Source organism: Salvelinus namaycush, chromosome 21 (genome assembly GCF_016432855.1).
Source record: "Salvelinus namaycush isolate Seneca chromosome 21, SaNama_1.0, whole genome shotgun sequence".
Lineage (NCBI taxonomy): Eukaryota > Metazoa > Chordata > Actinopteri > Salmoniformes > Salmonidae > Salvelinus > Salvelinus namaycush.
Window position 1 is genome coordinate 43,335,032 of NC_052327.1, and position 18,976 is coordinate 43,354,007.

Consider the following 18,976-nt stretch of genomic DNA (forward strand, 5'->3'; position numbering starts at 1 on the left):
CTCACAAGAGACGTGACATAAAAGTTTCTTAGTCCTCAAATAGATAGACAGGTCCAGCTTCCCCATCATCAAGCAATGGAAACATTTGGGCCCTTTCCTGATTAGGGTCTATGGCGGCAGTTATAACACGACTAGCAAGCGTGCGCGCACATGGAATGCAACAGCATCCACAAAGTACAAGAATGCCCGCAAAAACGGAAATAGATACTAGGATAGAGGAAACCAGCGTCTTATATTTACCAAAGGCATCCATCCATGAGTCCCACATAGAAGTGTCCACTCCAGAATGCTGTTTCATCTTACCATTAAGGGCACAAAGTCCCTCTAATGCTACAGTCAGACTCCCATCCGTAGCTGTTATTGGGAATGAAAGTACAACACTGCTCACCAAACATTGCTCAGACCCCCCCGCGTTCAGCCAATAACATATCAACCGCGATTCTATTTTGAAATGCCATCAGGGACGTAGCTGCCAATTGTCCATGGACCGCCTCGAAGCCTTGTTGAGTCCAATTGCCCAGTTTCTGGACATTAAAATGAATATAGTTAATTCTGTCCACATTTTTATTAACTGTACACCACCAACAGACAGAAGATTCAAACCCAGCTGTCACTTGGTCCACCAGTTTATATTCATCTGGCACCCCCTAGGGACACCAATAGCATCAATGTAAGTTGAGTCGTAAATGAGCAAGGACCAAAAAGGAGACCACTCCAATAACTACATCTGGAGTGGCCAACCACACATCAGTAACCCAAAAAACGAGAATATGTTAAACCCTCAGGTCCATCCCTCTATACAACCTGTACCAGGTGGGCTCGTCGCCACCCGGGAACTTCAAACCTTCACAATAGGGAGGACAAACATCACTTTTTATTCATTCAACATCATCATCTACAGCAAACCAAGGGTCCTCCTCTTTCAGCCCACTCTCCTGCGGAAGCTTGTTTTCGTATCAGCCTCTCCAACTGGAGCATCAAGCAACGGCATCATACCAGAGGCCCCTTACACATCTGTAACAAACTTCTTCAAACAAGGTATGATACAGGCAACACAGAAATGAAAAACAACAACTAGTGTCAGAAATCCAGTAATCATCATTGCAGTGTACTTACCAAAACAACCACCCAGCCAGGGGAACAGTCCACTCTCCTCCACACCTGCAAGACCCTCCATCTCCACTGATAACCTTGCCAACCCACTCAGAGCTTTTGAAATGCTCCCATCCGGACTAGTATTGTTAGGAACAAACGTGCAACACTGTTCTACAATCTTTTTACATACACCTCCCTGGTTGGCCAAACTTATGTCCAGTGTTAGTCTATTGTGTCTACTGGTTTTAGAGGTAGCATCCAATTGTTCAGCCATCCCTGTAAGTGCTGTGTGGGTGTGTTTAACAAATCATCATTAATTATAGTAGATATAAATGATCCAGACCTTTTGTTTTAGCATCAACAATAGCTGGGCCAATGATGGGCATCAGATGCCACAGGCCATCATTCCTGTTTAATGTCTGGAATTCGTGGGGGACCCCTATTGGGACCCCCAACAGGTTGGTGTGCATGTTATCTGTACCCTCGGACCAAGGAGCGTCACGTTTCTGCCGTCTCCTGGGTTGGTCCCAAGCCTCTGTGTCATGTGCAGCTCCCAGAAGTTAATTAGCTATAACCTCAATAATAGGCAATGGTGGTATCAGACTGGCCAAAACACATGTGCAATGACAATTTCCTTTCAAAAATGGGGTCAACCGCCTGGCAGGTCCACACATCCACCATACATCAGCAACACCTCTAGTTAATAGTGGCATTAGTGATGCAGGTAATAGTAGGGAGCCTCCCATAGTCTATACCCCTACCTGTACCAGTGATATAGCTGTTATATCCCCCATATGCCTTAACTCCCCACGGTACCTTCTGGGGAGGGACTTCTGGGAACACAAGACTCAGAGTTTTACACAGAGTTGAATTTGGCTTGAACTTTCCAATATGCACATCCAACCTTCCCCATTACTTAGGACAAATGGGTGAGCAGCCAGAATAGGTCTGGCATGCCCACATACGACACAGTCCTTTCTATTAAGTGTTTTGTAGGCCAACCACATATTCTCCCTTTCCTCATAACCAGTTTCAGTCCCCAAATGTTCACTATCTGAGCTGTCTTTTATATTTATTATCTGTACCGGATTGGAGAGCTTAGGTGGTGGTGTGGGACTTGGTCTTGAAGTGGTGGAGGAGGCCGGCTGAACCCTGGTCTGTTGGAACTGGTGGTGGTTCTGGCGGTACTGTGATAGTATCATCCCCATCGTATCCCAAACAGACAGCTCAGGACCCCAAGCAGTCCTGTAAAGCCCCACCCTCTCCCAGAGAACACATCATCAGCCAGAGATCAAACAACACTTTCACTTCTATGAACGTACACAGTGTTGAGAGGTCGGGGTCAGGGATTCTTCATTAAGGAGTTGATCCCCGAGCTCTATTAGCAACGGTTCTTCTCCTTAACTCTGTGATCATTCGGCAGTGTCAGTGTGTCTCACCCTCCAAGTGCGATATGCCCCCAGGTCGAGTGATTCACCTTCTCCCTTAATTCACCTGCAATGCATAAACTCTTGGACATACAGGTTTGGTTAACAAACAGTTTCTCATTTGTTCTTTCTGATTATATATTTAACTTCTATGCCTATTTTGTAGCTAGAAATTTTTAATTTTAAATAAGTTTATTATCCAATAGGCCCCATCCTATCCTAGACCACAATGTACCCTCCCCCGTTTGATACCTGGCTCTGGCCAGGTATCAACCTTACCTACTCTAAATAATGACTTAGTACATCATATTATAGGAACGTCCCTTTTATTCGCCGCATATCCAATTCTCCCTTGGGCGTACATTCATATCTATTCTTTTCCAATTCTCTGTCAAGTGACTTATCTACTTTGAAATGTATCTGTGCTGCTTATATATGTTAAACCCTTTCTCTCCTATCTTATTTCACAGCCTACCTTGCTCATTTCCTGGTCCACCCTCATCACCCTGCTCTCAAACCTTCAAGGTCTCAACAGTGCGGGGTAGACCCCTCTGTCTGCCTTTTTTTTAAATAATATTCAATAACAACTATGTGTTCCTTTGCAATATTAACTAAGTGTCTCACTGTTTTGACTTTTTCTGAAATCATGGATTTAAAAATAACAACATGTCTTATAGTGTCAATCTCTAAAGTCCTTACATAACCTTAATTAACCTATCTCTATCTTCTAATGGCCAATACAAATGCTAACCTTATGGTCAATAGTTATAAACTTTATTATAATCAATTTACCTCAAAACTAGTATCCCAAATGACACAAATTCATTATTCTCACTACATTTCCCCGTGAGTGATCAAGTCACCGGAAAATGCAACGAAAACAGAAAAATAGATCAAAAGGTTACACCTACATTCGTGTTCCATACCATATCCAGACATACCAAAAGAACCCTTTATCTTCTCAAAGTCCCTTGCCTAAATAAAACTCAGAAAGTAAAACTCCTATTCCAATATGAGTGTATTCCTTTAAGATATTTTGTCTCTGGGAACACGGAAACCCTTATCCTAAACATTTACTACAAAAACAAAATTATGTCACCAGCATTCAACCAGGCTCCCCGTCGGCTGGGAGACCGTTGAGTGCTGCAATACTGCCATCTTCTGTCCATTCTCTGCACAGCTCTCCACCCACTCTTATTCAACCTTCTCAATTTGAGCCATATTAGTTTCTTATTTTAACTGTTGTTTTACAAATTTTTGATTTTTCTTGATCTGTTATTACCTAGTTAGACTAGAGTGTCCGTGACATACATCCATGGGGATCCGGTTATAGTTATTCTATTAACCATGTGAAAGTGCCCAGGGACACCCCAAATATCAATAGGAATATCACAAATAAGGGGCCAGATATCCCTAGCCTTGCCCAGGGAGGGAGAAATGTCCCTCTAACTGGGCGAGGTTTCTTTTTGCAGGGGAGGCGGAGTTTGATGCCGCATCCCCTGAGTCAGGAATGTCTTAATTTAAAATCGAATTTAGCTGTTTAATTCAGCTCTGACTTCTGTCAGTGTTCTAGAAGGGATTGGGGCTGGAGTGCAATGTGTGAGGTGGTGCCAAGGTGCGCCTGATTTACCTTTGACCTGGACTGAGTGTGAAGTAACCTCCCTCACTTCGTACAGTCCAGTCCACCTGGGTTCTAGCCACTTTCTCTTGTGGACTTTAACCCCACCCAGTCACCAATTTTTACCTTCAGTGGTGCCGGATCTCCCGTCAGCTTCCCCGTTGGACCTTGTGAATCTGTGTGGAGAGAGCTGCAGAAAGTTCCGTCAATTATCAGACATTACAATTTGTTGTACATCAAGGGCGGGCATATGACCTCCCTCTCTTGGTGGACCAAGCATGACTCCTCCAGCCATTGTCTCATGAGGAGAGAGGTGGGTGCCTGCACCTGGAGAGGCTCTCATGGCCAGCAACGCCAGGGGCAGGACTTCAACCCAAATCAACTTCAAACCTGCACATACATTTGATTGGCGCGTTCCACGAGACTTATGAGATTGTGGCCTGTACACTAACCCAAACTTGTGCACAATACCCAATCTTTCCTTCACCTGTCTCAGGTGTTAGTTACTGAAATGGGACCCGTTTGTCGGATCGGATTTGCCTTGGAACTCCATACCTTGGTATGAGTTCGGTTTGGAGCCACTTAATGACCGATTTTGCATCCTCCCTTGCTGTTGGTATTGCCTCAACCCATTTAGAGAACCTGTCTACCATAACTAACAGGTACCTTTTTCAATTTTTCACATTGTCTTGCCCCATATCTGTGTAATCTATGCTGATGTCCTGAAAACAAGCATTTGGGACTGGGTATGAACCCATGGGCGTTTGATATGGTTTCTTTGGATTGTGGCTACCACAAATGCTACACTCGTCACAAAACAAATCTGTCATGTCTTTCATGTGGGGGTGCCACCAGATGTGGGACACCTTTTGTAAAGTCTTCAGTTTGCCTTCGTGTGTGGGCCCATGTGCTTCTCGTATTAGTTCTGGACAGAGGTTTGCAGGGGCCACTAGTCTGCCATCATGGCATCTCCACAGTTCATCAGGTCCTTTGGTGGCCCCTTTCTGTCCCCATACTGAGTATTCATAGTGTCCCGCTGAAAACTGGAGTTCTTTTATGTGTTGCCCTGTGAGCTCAGTCCAAGCTGGTTGGATCTGAAGTATCATTTGTCTCGGGGTGTATCCACCAGCTTTCTTGGCTACTTTGTCAGCTGCACCATTTCCCTCGCTGACTCTGTTTTTCAGTTGTTGATGTCCTTTATGGTGAAGTTGCGTCTAACCCATTGTGTTCCATCAGTATGGACTGCTCCATGAGCATACACTGAGTCGGTGTATATGTTTAAAGTCTTTCCTTCAGCTCTTTCCAGAGCTTGTGTCAACCCTATGATTTCAGCTAACTGGGCTGATGCAGGTGTGTGATGATGGCAGATTCCAAAGTCACATGTGATCTATCCGGGAGCTGCTGCACCACTGCGTATGCTGCTATGTTCCCTTCCTCTCCTCTATAGCAGCATCGATCTGTGTATAACCATAGGTCCGGGTTGGTGAGTGGTTCGTTCCCCAGGTCAGGTCTCAGTTTCAGTTCTTGTGCAGCTCTTTCTGCACAGGAGTGGGGCAGACCTTCTTCAGCATTGAGTGCGTCTGCCATGTTTTTGTCAGTGTTGACAAATGTGATGTGTGATTGTGTGCATTTATTCTGGATTTTCGTTTTCCTTTCAGCGCTGAACGTGAATTCTTTGCTCATCAGATATGCTGCAACCCCATGGTGGGTGTGTATTTCCAATGGATGGCACATTACCAAATGGGCTGTTTTTTCAATAGCTTTTGCCACTGCAGCTACATACCTGGAACATGTGGTTTGTCCTACTTCGATGTGGTCCAATTTGGAGGAGTGATACATCAACACTCTACTCTCCCCCTCTTAGTCTAGGGGCGTATCCTCGTCCCCTATTGGCCAGAAACTGGCTTTGGGCCGGGGTTATTGGGTGCGGACACTGTCGCACCATGTGCCCAGCTTGTTTACAATTATGACAGCTTCCATAAGATCCAGAGTACCTCTGGGGCTGTCCCCATGTGGGTGAATAGTTTGATTGTGGTAGTGGGTAGTAGGGTTGTAGAGGTGGTTCCGACGAAGGGTATGGCTGAAGCGGGTAGGCATACGGCAGTTGGAATGGCTGCTCCTGGGGTGGGTGTATAGATGGTCCCTGCTGGGTGAAGATGGGTAGTTGTTGTTGCTGTATCATTCGGGAAACAGTTTTTTCAATAATTTGTGAGATTTCTTGTTGGTCTTCAGCCACCATCTGTTTCTTGGGTTTCTCTCCTTTCTGGGCCTCTTTCAATTGTAGTTTCAAAAGTTGTACCTGTAGGGACTGGATTTGTGTTTCAGCCCCTCCCTTATCCTTATTGTATTGGGTGATGTGGTGATGCACATGGGAGTTGAACTGAGCCTGGGGAAGTGCCATTAACCCCACAGTGCCCCTGAGATGGGTTGGGGCCGATGGGGCTGCTGTGGTGGTAGGTGGGGCGTCATTATTGTTGGGCCTGCCCTCTTTGGTGTCAGTTGGTGCTCCAGTGACCACCCCCATCATATCAGGTTTCCTGTAAGGGAGTGCTCTCCTCATTTCTTCAATCGCCCACATGCCTATTTCCAGCTCAGCCTCTGCTCTTTCCCTATGCTTTGTTCCTTCCTTTTTATTCATTGAATTTGTGTTTGGGGACGATAGTCGTGGCCATTTTGTCGTTAAGCTATGTCTGGGTCTATTCTATTTTGGTGCGCTTAGCCCGTCACTTGATCGAAACCAGCGATGTAATTTCCGTATCTTCAGTCAATTATTTTTCCGTTTTCCAACAATATTTCAGCTATATCCTTTGGAACAGTATACTAATATATTCACGCGCTCCTGATATAATTGGAATGACAATTATAGGATCTTTTATTCGAAAGTTATTATTGCTTTTAACTTTTTCGATTAATTTGAACTTTTTCGATCAATTAAATACTTTGCCAAAACATTTCAGAAATTTCCTTTGGGGACAATATACTAGTATATTCTAGCGCTTCTAAAATAATTGTCAAATTAATTCTAACCCTAAAGGATTTACCAACAGCACGAGAGGGAAAAAATCAGGTCAACTTCCCAACAGAAAATAACTGCTTCACAGTAGACTCGGCGGTCACTTCAACACAGCCTCAACTCAGCATATGGCTAATTAGTAGCAATCGGTCTCGTGGAACGTTCAATTACTCACATTAATTTGGAGAGTTTCAGGTTTAATACCATTACTCCTAGTTCAAGCTTAGATTTATCACCGATGCTCCTAGTTGAAGAATATTTCGACTAGTCCCAGATTACTAATGCAACTTGAATCCCGATACGCCAAGCTTAGATTTATCACCGATGCTCCTAGTGGGGTGCCATTTCCACTAGCCCCAGATTACTAATACGACTTGAACAGACTACATTACATTTCAACACTTTGAGTTTCAGGTTTAATACCATTACTCCTAGTTCAAGCTTAGATTTATCACCGATGCTCCTAGTGGGGTGCCATGTCCACTAGCCCCAGATTACTAATTCGACTTGAACAGCATCAAGCTTAGATTTATCCCCGATACTCCTAGTTGAAGAATAATTCAACTAGTTCCAGATTACTAATTCGACTTGATTTTATACTTCGCAAATATCTTTACACAATGCCTTAGATTCTAAACAATTCCACATAAATTTAGCAACAATTCACACTCACCACAGTACTTCTGATCATTGAATTTAGATATTGGCTATAATACAATATACAGATTTTGATTAAACAGGCATCTGCTCACCTTTAGTTTCGAGCTCTTTTGATCAGTTTCCTGGGTGAGTTGAATCGCGATTCTCCTTTAAAACAGGTCACCTCTCCTTCTGGAATCTTTCTCCCACGCGTCTCCTGTCTGATCAACTTTCTATTGGACCGAAATCAAAGATGTCTTAACCATCCTCTGCTTACCAAGTTTCTGTTGATAAAACGTTCACTGGAGACAGGAGAACAAGTGGAGACATAGGACGAGGTGGATATTTGTATAATAAGGCCGTTTTATTCAAGTGTAAAGATATCAGGCAAAAGCGTGCACGGCCCCTTTCTGTCTGATTCTTATGGAATCGTCGGAGAAGAGGGCGCTCTAAACAGTACATTCAGATTATATAGGCAACTAGCAAAGTAGGTTGATCTTGTCGTCTGGCCTTCCGATTGGTCGATCTGGGTCGTGGGTTGTCCTGTCCGGGCCTGATGTCGACATTCCATTGGCTCTTCCCACAGTCCTTTGTCTTGTGCTCCAACCTTGAGTTGTGTGTGTCTGTGATTGTCATGGGGGAGGGGAGTTGTGTGTGTGTCGATGGTTGTCGTCTAATGAGACCAGCATATGTCCAAGAGAAAGAGGGGTTGTGTGCATGTTGTGTCAAATATAGCTAATGTTGAGAAGTTGTTAAAACAAGTTACCAATATCTAATACAATTTCTTACAGTAGCCGGGTTGAAGAAGCAATTTCACAAAGCAAGTCAGGTAAGGAGACGACACAGTGCATTGTTAGCATGGCGCCATGTGGATAAAGCCCATACACTTCAGCAAGCAACCGTTGCCTCAGCGATAATTAGTATGACGTTTTGTGGCAACGCGCCAAGAAGGGCAATGAATTCATGTCTTTATTTTAGGGCAGTATAGGCCTTACCAACCACTATCAACTAAAGACCTACAGATAGGAGTAATAAAGACACAATGCGTAAAGTATCATTTGTTTTTTACAGAAATTGCAATTATGTGTAGGCTTTTGTGCTGGTGGATTCTGGACTTTGTTTTCTAAAGTGGTTTAAAAAGATTACTCTAGCTATAAAGGCGTGATTGAACACACCTTCAGTAAACAATGCCAGTGCCAGGGATACTAACTGGGTCACCACTGAAATGACTCCCAAATAGTTGCTCTTGATAGGCCTATGCTATCTACACAGCAAAGCCAATAAACTGGGGATCTACAGGCATTTTATTTATAAAAAAATAAATAATGTTTTGTTATTTCACCTTTATTTAACCAGGTAGGCCAGTTGAGAGCAAGTTCTCATTTACAACTGTGACCTGGCCAAGATAAAGCAAAGCAGTGCTACACAAACACAGAGTTACACATGGGATAAACAAACGTACAGTCAATAACACAATATAAATATATATATACAGTGTGTGCAAATGTAGTAAGATTAGGGAGGTAAGGCAATAAATAGGCCATAGTGGTGAAATAATTACAATTTAGCATTAACGCTGGAGTGAGATGTCCATGACTGACCTACAGCTTCAGTCAGTTAACTGCATAACATACAATTGATGTATACTGAACAAAAATATGAATGGAACAATTTAAAATATTTGACTGAGTTACAATTCATATCAGGAAATCAGAAATCAATTCTTAGGGGCTCCCCCCAGACGATCCCGCAGGTGAAGAAGCCGGCTGTTGAAGTCTTGTGCAGGCTGGTCCTGGTTAGCGGTTGTGAGGCTGGTTGGTCGTACTGCCAAATACTCTAAAATTACATTGATGGTGGCTTATGGTAGAAAAATTAACATTCAATTCTCTGGCAACAGCTCTGGTGGACATTTCTGCAGTCAGCATTCCAATTGCACGCTCCCTCAACTTGAGACATCTGTGGCATTGTGTTGTGTGACAACTGCACATTTTAGAGTGGCCTTTTGTTGTCCCCCAGCACAAGGTGCACCTGTGTAATGATCATGCTATTTAATCAGCTTCTTGATATACCACACCTGTCAGGTGGATGTATTATCTTGGTAAAGGAGAAATGCTCACTAAGAGGCATATAAACAAATTTGTGCACAACATTTTTGAGAAATAAGCTGTGTGTATGGAAAACTTCAGGGATCTTTTTTTTCAGCTCATGAAATATGGGACCAACACTTTACATGTTGCATTTTTATATTTTTGTTCAGTGTAAATAAGGATATACCAAATGTCTTTGAGCTCTGATTTTGACATTGTTGGAAAGGGCAGGTCAGATCAAATTGTATTTGTCACATGCGCCGAATACAACCTTACAGTGAAATGCTTACTTACAAGCCCTTAACCAACAATGCCGTTTTAAATAAGTGTTTACTAAATACACTTAAGTAAAAAAAGAAATAACAAAAAATTAAGGAGCAACAATAAAATAACAGTAGCGAGGCTATATACGGGGGTACTGGTACAAAGTCAATGTGTGGGGGCACCGGTTAGTCGAGGTAATATGTACAGGTAGGTAGAGTTAAAGTGACTATGCATGGATAATAAACAGAGAGTAGCAGCAGTGTAAAAATGTGGGGTGGGAACAATGCAAATAGTCTGGGTAACCATTTGATTAGCTGTTCAGAAGTCTTATGGCTTGGGGGTAAGAAGCTGTTAAGAAGCCTTTTGGACCTAGACTTAGCGCTCCGGTACCGCTTGCCGTGCGGTAGCAGAGAGAACAGTCTATGACTAGGGTGGCTGGAGTCTTGGCAATTTTTAGGGTCTTCCTCTGACACCACCTGGTATAGAGGTCCTGGATGGCAGGAATCTTGGCCCTGGTGATGTACTGGGTCGTACGAGCTACCCTCTGTAGTGCCTTGCAGATGGAGGCTGAGCAGTGGCCATACCAGGTGGTGATGCAACCAGTCAGGATGTTCTCGATGGTGCAGCTGTAGAACTTTTTGAGGATCTGAGGACCCATGCCAAATCTTTTCAGTCTCCTGAGGGGGAATAGGCTTTGTCGTGCCCTCTTCACAACTGTCTTGGTGTGTTTGGACCATGATCGTTTGTTGGTGATGTGGACACCAAGGAACTTGAAGCTCTCAACCTGCCTCACTACAGCCTCGTCGATGAGAATGGGGACGTGCTCGGTCCTCCTTTTCCTGTAGTCCACAATCATCTCCTTTGTCTTGATCACATTGAGGGAGAGGTTGTTATCTTGACACAACACGGGTATCAGTGTGGTAATGCTTGGTTTCTATAGAGGAGGAACAATTAGGCTAACTTTTACAACTCAAGTGTGAAAATGAAGCATGAATCACACATAAGTGATAGTAATGCCTACAGCACAGGTATGAATGTGTAGGAGATTTTAAATCCTAATTGCATTCACATTGGGTGCCCATTTTCAACACCATTTCCATGCTGTTGCCCATATTGTTCTACTATTATGGGGGTGCCCTGATTTCATTTGAGTGCCAACCAGACACCCATGTAATTTAGAACCCTGCATTTAATGGCTTAGGCTTACCATGCATGCAATACTGGACTTACTATAAGCCTTATGTTTCTAAATGTATTCAGTTATGATTGGCCAATGGAGAGACTGCTTGTTAACATGCATACAAATCACACAATTACCTTCCAGGCATAACATTTAGTTCGGTCTTATGCTAGTAAGTGTTCATGTTTGTACATGCTGACACTTCATACTCCTTGTAATGTGCATGCCAGCACTGACAGTGAGTGCTCTTCGAATGACCGCCAAAGGACTAGACATGCTGACAGTAAGTGTGGTTTGAAAATGTGCAGGCTTTATTGTTATAATCTAGTGGAAAACCTTTACACTAGTTGTGTACATCCATGTAAGAGTTCACACCAGTTTTTGGATGTTGTAAGGACTGGGTGTCGGAGTGCGAAGTCAGGCGCAGGAAAAACAGGATTCAATAACAATGTTCCTTTTAATGAAACACGGCACTTCGGCCACCCCACTAATACACTGGGTGCTCTACGTAAACTGCCCCAGACACGGGGAACGAAAAACAGTCCAGTAAACAAACTCGAACATACATAAACACGTAGTCCGAACAAACACCAAGCTTACACACTAACAATCCCGCACAAAGAAACGGGCGGGCCGGCTGACTGATAAAGCCCAACTAATTAAGCACAAACACAAAACAGGTGTAACCAATAAACACATAAGGAGGGGGAGAAAAGGATCAGTGGCAGCTAATAGGCCGGTGACGACGACCGCCGAGCGCCACCCGAACGGGAAGGAGAGCCTGCCTCGGTCGGAGTCGTGACAGTTGTAGCTTAGGCTACTTTCACTTTACTAGTTACTTATTAGCAATATTTGGTTTTGCCAGTACAGGGCCCCATTCATTCTGGAGGGGGCCCCGTCATTACGGTAGTCCGCCTTTTAATTTGAATGTTTTGATGCAAACATATAAATAAACTTCATGAGGAGAGTGAGCACGTTACCATACAAATTGTATACCAACTTATTTATTGAAAGAGAGTAAGATTTTTGCTTTGTCTTTTGCCATTATACACTCTTTCCTCATATTTTAATATCTTATCTTGCCACAGCTATTGAGTGAGAAGATAATTGGGGCTGAGGGAACAAAGCTGGATGAAGAATTTCAAAAAATGGAAAGGGTGAGGCAGGGCTTTATTACATTTCTATTATTCCTTTTTTACACAATAATTTGTCAAATTAGGTAGAACAATGTCGAACACTGTTCGGAATTATGTGGAGGGGACAAAAACACTGATACGGAATTTTCCCCTCTGTCATTGATTATTCTCTTTTAGAGAATTGATGTGACCCACAAAATGGTTCTTGAACTTGTGCCCAAAACCACAGAGTACCTCCAGCCAAACCCAGGTATGGTATCACTTGATATATTGGCCCAGTATAGGATTTCATTGTACAACAAAATGTATATGTGATATATTTTATGCCAATGCTAATATTGATCCATAGCATATAGACCCAAACTGGGCATGCTCAACACAGTGTCCAGGATCCGTGGGCAGGTGAAGGCTGTGGGGTACCCCCAGACTGAGGGAATGCTGGGAGACTGCATGTTGCACTACGGCAGAGAACTGGGAGTCGGCTCTGCCTTTGGTACGTCAACAATTGTAACCCACATGAGCGAACTGCCTCTGCTTACAGTCGACACATATCATACCATATTCTACTACCACATATTTTATACACATTCAGATCAGGTTATGGGCCAGTTAGGCATAGCGATAGTTCATTTTTTGTCCGCCAACCGGGTTTGTAACCCAGTATCTAATGCTTTACATCCAAACACATACTTCAGCAGTTACCAGTGAGATACTTTAGGAGTCTCACATCTAAAAGTTTTTAACCCAACACTCAGCAGTTAAATCAATATCGTTCTAATGTAAGGTTCTACGCTTCAGTAAGTTTTGCCTCTTCCAAAAAAAGTACAGGCCTAGAGATGTACAAACACTTAGTACACTAATATCCTCCCTGACCAAAGATCTAGAGGTCGATCATATGACCTGGAATGTATTATAATTATTGAATAGCTCAGTTTATTCATTTTTACATGATGTGCTCAATAGAATCATTTTTTTTTTTTTAGATGTGTCTTCATGTCTGTGAATTCCATGTAGGATGTGCACTGGCGGACATTGGGGAAGCCTTGAAACAGATGGCCATAGCCAGAGATTCCCTGGACATCAGTGTGAAGAACAACTTCATCGACCCACTGCAGGCACTCCAGGACAAAGAGTTGAGGGAAATAGGGGTGAGGCTCATCTCCATCACTCAGAATAGTCAAATTGATTAAGGGAACAGGGAGGGAACAGCCTGAACGGGTATCAGATTAGTAGTCTTTGACCCATGTGCTGTAGGCCACTAGGCTTTGGATTTACGGCTTGTAGGCTTAAGGTTTAAGGTCCTTTGATGTCTACCTATCATTGTAAATGAAGATCAAGTGCATTTTACGGCTGTATGTGTCATAAATGTATAATGTTGATTATGACAGTATGGATCAAATGCTTGTTCACAAGCAGAAGGGTGTTTTCAGATCCATATGTACTTATCATTCATTCTTCAGTACCACCTAAGAAAACTTGAAGGTCGTCGGCTAGACTTTGACTACAAAAAGGAGATAACCCGTATGTGCATAATAGTACTAACTGTTTAGATTGACTAATTAGTGGTCATCTAGTGATATCAATTTCAAGGCAATTGTGGGTCTCTTTCAGATGATTGTGAGGTTTTCCTAGACCAGCCTTGCTGCCGGGCGCTCTACCGCTTTGTGGCTGAGAATGAAGGAGAGCTGGGCTTCAAGGAGGGCGACCTCATCATCCTCACCAACCAGATTGATGACAACTGGTATGAGGGCATGATCAGCGGGGAGTCTGGCTTTTTTCCCATCAGCTACGTCAATGTCCTTGTGCCTTTGCCACAGTCATACCAGGGTAGCACCACAAGCTATGGGGGCCGGCTATGAAGTCATCACCTCAGAGCACTCTCTCTGGAAATCTTATTTTGCAATGAATGTCACTCCACTTTCTGATATGTTTATTGACAGAATTTTTTGTATTTCTGAGCTTATCTGTTAGAAGCATTTCACGTTGGCCTCGTTTGGTGGTACTGTCACTTCTTCCTGGATCTGTGAATTCTTAATTTCACCTTATTTTCTCAGAGGCCATAGAGCTATTGACATGCAATGTCTTTGGGTGCTACACCATTTCAGACAGTCCTATGCAATATTTTCTCTCTCCCTTGAAAGCCCATCTTAGTTACATTTGTCTCCATTGTGTGCTGTTAGGTGGCCTAAAGCTCACCTTTTGTTACTTTCCCCCTCTGTTGTCTAGTGGTCTTTCCTCAGCATAATAATGGGTAAATTAGTAGTGACACTTTTTAATTCGGCACACTTTTGTGATATCATGGAACACAATAGCTGCTTTATTAAGATTTGTTTTAGTCTTGGGACTGTTATTACCATATTCAGGGTCAATATTCATGTCTTCATTTAGCTCTCGAGAACCTAAGGGGGGTATACCCAGTTTACAGCTGGAACCTGTTTTGGGTTCTCGGAGGATTTTACGGACCACAGCTGGCTCCATGTGAACTACAATCCCAATGCTCTTGTTTATTCCTGACGCTCTGTCGAAATGCAAATGCACCACACTTGCGATACGGTTTTGGATATCTTTGGAACTTTACTTTTATATAAGCGAGAAATAATATTTCAAATACAAAAGATAGACTTACTGTGCGCAGTTTAGGAAAGTTGCACCTAGTTGTTTTCACACACCATTACGACATCCTCTCACCTTGCACTCACATTTCCATTTAACCATTCCATATTTCCAGTGTTTACAAATAAAGCCGGGTGCAACTTCACTAAACTTTTTTAAGTATCTTAAAAAATAAAAAACTTTCATAGAAGCAATGTTCCAAATGTTTCTGAAACTGTATCGTGTGAGAGGCGCATTTGTGTTTAGACGGAGCATTTGGGGAGCGTTGGGAATTCCCCTCAGGCAACAGACAGCTTTGGGAGTAGACAGTATAATTAAGCAATAAGGCCCGGGGGTGTGTGGTATATGGCCAATATACCACGGCTAAGGGCTGTTCTTAGGGACGACGCAACACGGTGTGCCTGGATACAGCCCTTAGCCTTGATATATTGGCCATATACCACAGAACCCCGAGGTTCCTTTATTGCAACTATAAACTGCTTACCAACATAATTAGAGCAGTATAATTGTTTTGGGGGGTCATACCTGTGGTATACGGTCTGATATACCACAGCTGGCAGCCAATCTGCATTTAGGGCTCGAACCATCCAGTTTATAATGTTTAATATTACCGTCTATTGAATGGGCTAGCCTTCGTTGTGGAAGTGTGGAAAAGTCAGGGTTAAGACTTGTCTGCATATCAATTTGAACACGAGAAGAGGAAATATCTCTTATCAAACACCATTTGTGATCTTTATAGCTGTTTAATGTTACACTACACTTTAAAGGTGTTTTAGACGCGCGTGTGCTTTATCCACTTAAATATGATCCCGTTAATAGTTTTTCCCCATTCCACAAACAGTAGAAACACTTGTTGCCTTTAAGCACTTTTTTAATAATGTGTTGCTGTAGCCTTGACAATTACTGTATTTGCACACATAATTTTTCTTTATTAGTAAGGAAATACACACACACACAAGGTATTAATCACCTCTCATTTATATCCTATTGTAGGGTCTAGGAATAATATGTTGAACAAGAAAATATTTAGCTGTAAGCCATATTGTCAGAGATTTTGTGTCAATCACTATGAATGAGCCCAGAATGCTGTAATATCAAAGTAGTGTACATTTCTTTCCTATTTATTGTCAAACGCTTGCTGTTTCACAAATTGAAATTATAGTTAAATTACAATTATGTTGAAGAAATTACGCTAAGGAACTATCAAACCAGTTATATGATCATTGGATGTATTATCTTCTGTAAGTTAAAAAATATAAATGCAAAATGTCAAAGATTTGACTGAGTTACAGTTCATATAAGGAAATAAGCTCAGGTGCATCCTGTTTCCATTGATCATCATTGAGATGTTTCTACAACTTGATTGGGGTCCACCTGTGGTAAATTCAATTGATTGGACATATTTTGAAAAGGCGCACATCTGTCTATATAAGGTCCCACAGTTGACAGTGCATGTCAGAGCAAAACCAAACCATGAGGTCAAAGGAATTGTCCATAGAGCTCTGAGACAGGATTGTGTCGAGCCACAGATCTTGGGATGGGTACAAATCCATTTCTGCAGCATTGAAGGTCCCCAAGAACACAGTGGCCTCCATCATTCTCAAATGGAAGAAGTTTGGAATCACCAAGACTCTTTATTAGAGCTGGCTGCCCAGCCAAAACTGAGCAACCGGGGGAGAAGGGCTTTGGTCAGGGAGGTGACCAAGAACTTTATGGTCACCAACAGAGCTCCAGAGTTCCTCTGTGGAGATGGGAGAACCATAAGGCATTTTATTGTAGAGTGGCCAGGTGGAAGCCACCCCTCAGTTAAAGGCACATGACAGTATGCATGGAGTTTACCAAAAGGCACCAAAGACTGACCATGAGAAACAAGATTCTCTGGTCTGATGAAACCAAGATTACATTTTTTGGAAAAAGGGGTCTGAATATTTTCCAACTGCATTGTATCAGTTATCCTTTTGTGCCGAATCCACTGCGCTGTTTCAGGTGCAACATTTATGGTCATGTCAGCAGTTTGTAGGAGGGAGATTATGATGTGGGAAGTGTAATTTCAGTAGATAAAGTTACTGGGGATCGGAAGTGTCCGGTGGGAGAGAGGCAGGTTGAGATAGCTAGAGTCAGTAGTGCAGATGGTGTCCTATGCCGATGGAGTGAAGAAATTAGGGGATGTGTCAAGGGTGAGGGACCCAGAGAGGAGTAGTAACTCTGCCAACACAGAGAGATAGGCACTGTATAGCACTTATTGGCCTTCGGAAAGTATTCAGACCCCTTGACTTTTCCCACATTGTTAGGTTACAGCCTTATTCTGAACAATATTTTTTTTAAATGTCCCTCAATCTACACACAAGCATAATGAAAGCAAAACAGGTGTAGACATTTTTGCTAATTTATTTCAAATAAAATGGAAATATATTTACATAATTGAGACCCTTGACTCAGTACTTTGTTGAAGCACCTTTGGCAGGGATTACAGCCGTGTCTTGGGTATGACACTACAAGGATGGCACACCTGTATTTGGGGAGTTTCTCTGCAGATCTTCTCAAGCTCTGTAAGGTTGGATGTTGCTTCACAACTATTTTCAGGTCTCTCCAAAGATGTTCGATAAGGTTCATGTCCGGGCCATTCAGAGACTTGTCCCGAAGCCTCCTTTGCCCCAGTCTGAGGTCCTGAGCACTCTGGAGCAGGTTTTCATCAAGTATCCCTACTTTGCTCTGTTCATCTTTCCCTCGATCCTGACTAGTCTCACATTCCCTGCCTCTCAAAAACAACCCCCCAGCATAATCCTGCCACCACCATGCTTCACCGTAGGGATGATGCCAGGTTTCCTCCAGACGTGACGCTCAGCATTCAGGACAAATCGTTCAATCTTGGTTTCATCAGACTAGAGAATCTTGTTTCTCATGGTCAGAGTCCTTAAGGTGCCTTTTGGCAAACTCCAAGCAACCCGTCTTGACTTTTACTGAGGAGTGGCTTCTGTCTGGCCACTAACATAAAGGCCTGATTGGTGGAGTGCTGCAGAGATGTTTGACCTTCTGGAAGGTTTTCCCATCTCCACAGAGGAACTCTGGAGTCTTGGTGGTTCCAAACTGCTTCCATTTAAGAATGATTGAGGCCACCGTGTTCTTAGGGACCTTCAATGCTGCAGACATTTTTTGGTACCCTTCCCAAAATCTGTGCCTCAACACAATCCTGTCTTGGAGCTCTGCAGACAATTCCTTCAACCTCATGGCTTGGTTTTCACTCTCGTTTTCACTCTGCACTGTCAACCTTATATAGACATGTGTGGACCTTTCCGAATCATGTCCAATCAATTCAGTTGACCACAGGTGGACTCCCAAGTTGTAGAAGCGTCTCAAGGATGATCAATGGAAACAGGACGCACCTGAGCTCAATTTCGAGTCTCATGGAAAAGGGTTTGAATACTTATGTAAATAAGGTATGTGTTTGTTTGTTTTTAATACATTTGCAAAAAATTCTACAAATATATTTTTGTTTTGTCATTAAGGGGTATTGTGTGTAGATTGCTGAGGATTTTTATTTATTTAATCCATTTTAGAATAAGGCTGTAACATAACAAAATGTGGAAAAAGTCAATGAATACTTTCCGAATGCACTATATGCTTCAGTAAGGCATAGCAATGATTATCAACTGTATGCAGAAATGGAATGTAAATCACAGAAAATAAATGTGGTGGCAGCTGCAGAAAAGTATTTGGATATCAAGATTTTACTTCAGACGAGTTACAGAGTGTGTTTAGTGGTGGTGTCCTGTCCTCCCAGGTTGTTGGTATGGTGCAGGAGCAGATAGGGTCAAAGTAGCTGAATGGGGTAGTGGGTTTTTAAGGAGTGTATAAGGTTAGTTGGTAGGGTAATTAAAAATATATTTGTATTGTTCCTGTTTTG

At 42.7% G+C, this 18,976-nt stretch overlaps 1 protein-coding gene across 1 annotated transcript; it reads left to right on the forward strand.

Moving 5' to 3' along the window:
• Positions 1 to 8,582: 8,582 nt before the first annotated feature.
• Positions 8,583 to 14,318, forward strand: sh3gl3b (SH3-domain GRB2-like 3b). The gene is made up of 7 exons (XM_039016959.1): positions 8,583 to 8,621; positions 12,412 to 12,480; positions 12,637 to 12,709; positions 12,809 to 12,952; positions 13,474 to 13,607; positions 13,920 to 13,980; positions 14,071 to 14,318. The coding sequence occupies exons 2-7, from the start codon at positions 12,472 to 12,474 to the stop codon at positions 14,316 to 14,318; spliced, it is 669 nt and encodes a 222-aa protein (XP_038872887.1). The 5' UTR covers positions 8,583 to 8,621; positions 12,412 to 12,471.
• Positions 14,319 to 18,976: the final 4,658 nt, after the last annotated feature.

Coding starts and splice junctions, on each gene's coding strand:
- sh3gl3b (XM_039016959.1), top strand. Junction 12,953..13,473: donor GGGAGTCGGCTCTGCCTTTG/GTACGTCAACAA, acceptor AATTCCATGTAG/GATGTGCACTGGCGGACATT. Junction 13,608..13,919: donor AAGAGTTGAGGGAAATAGGG/GTGAGGCTCATC, acceptor TTCATTCTTCAG/TACCACCTAAGAAAACTTGA.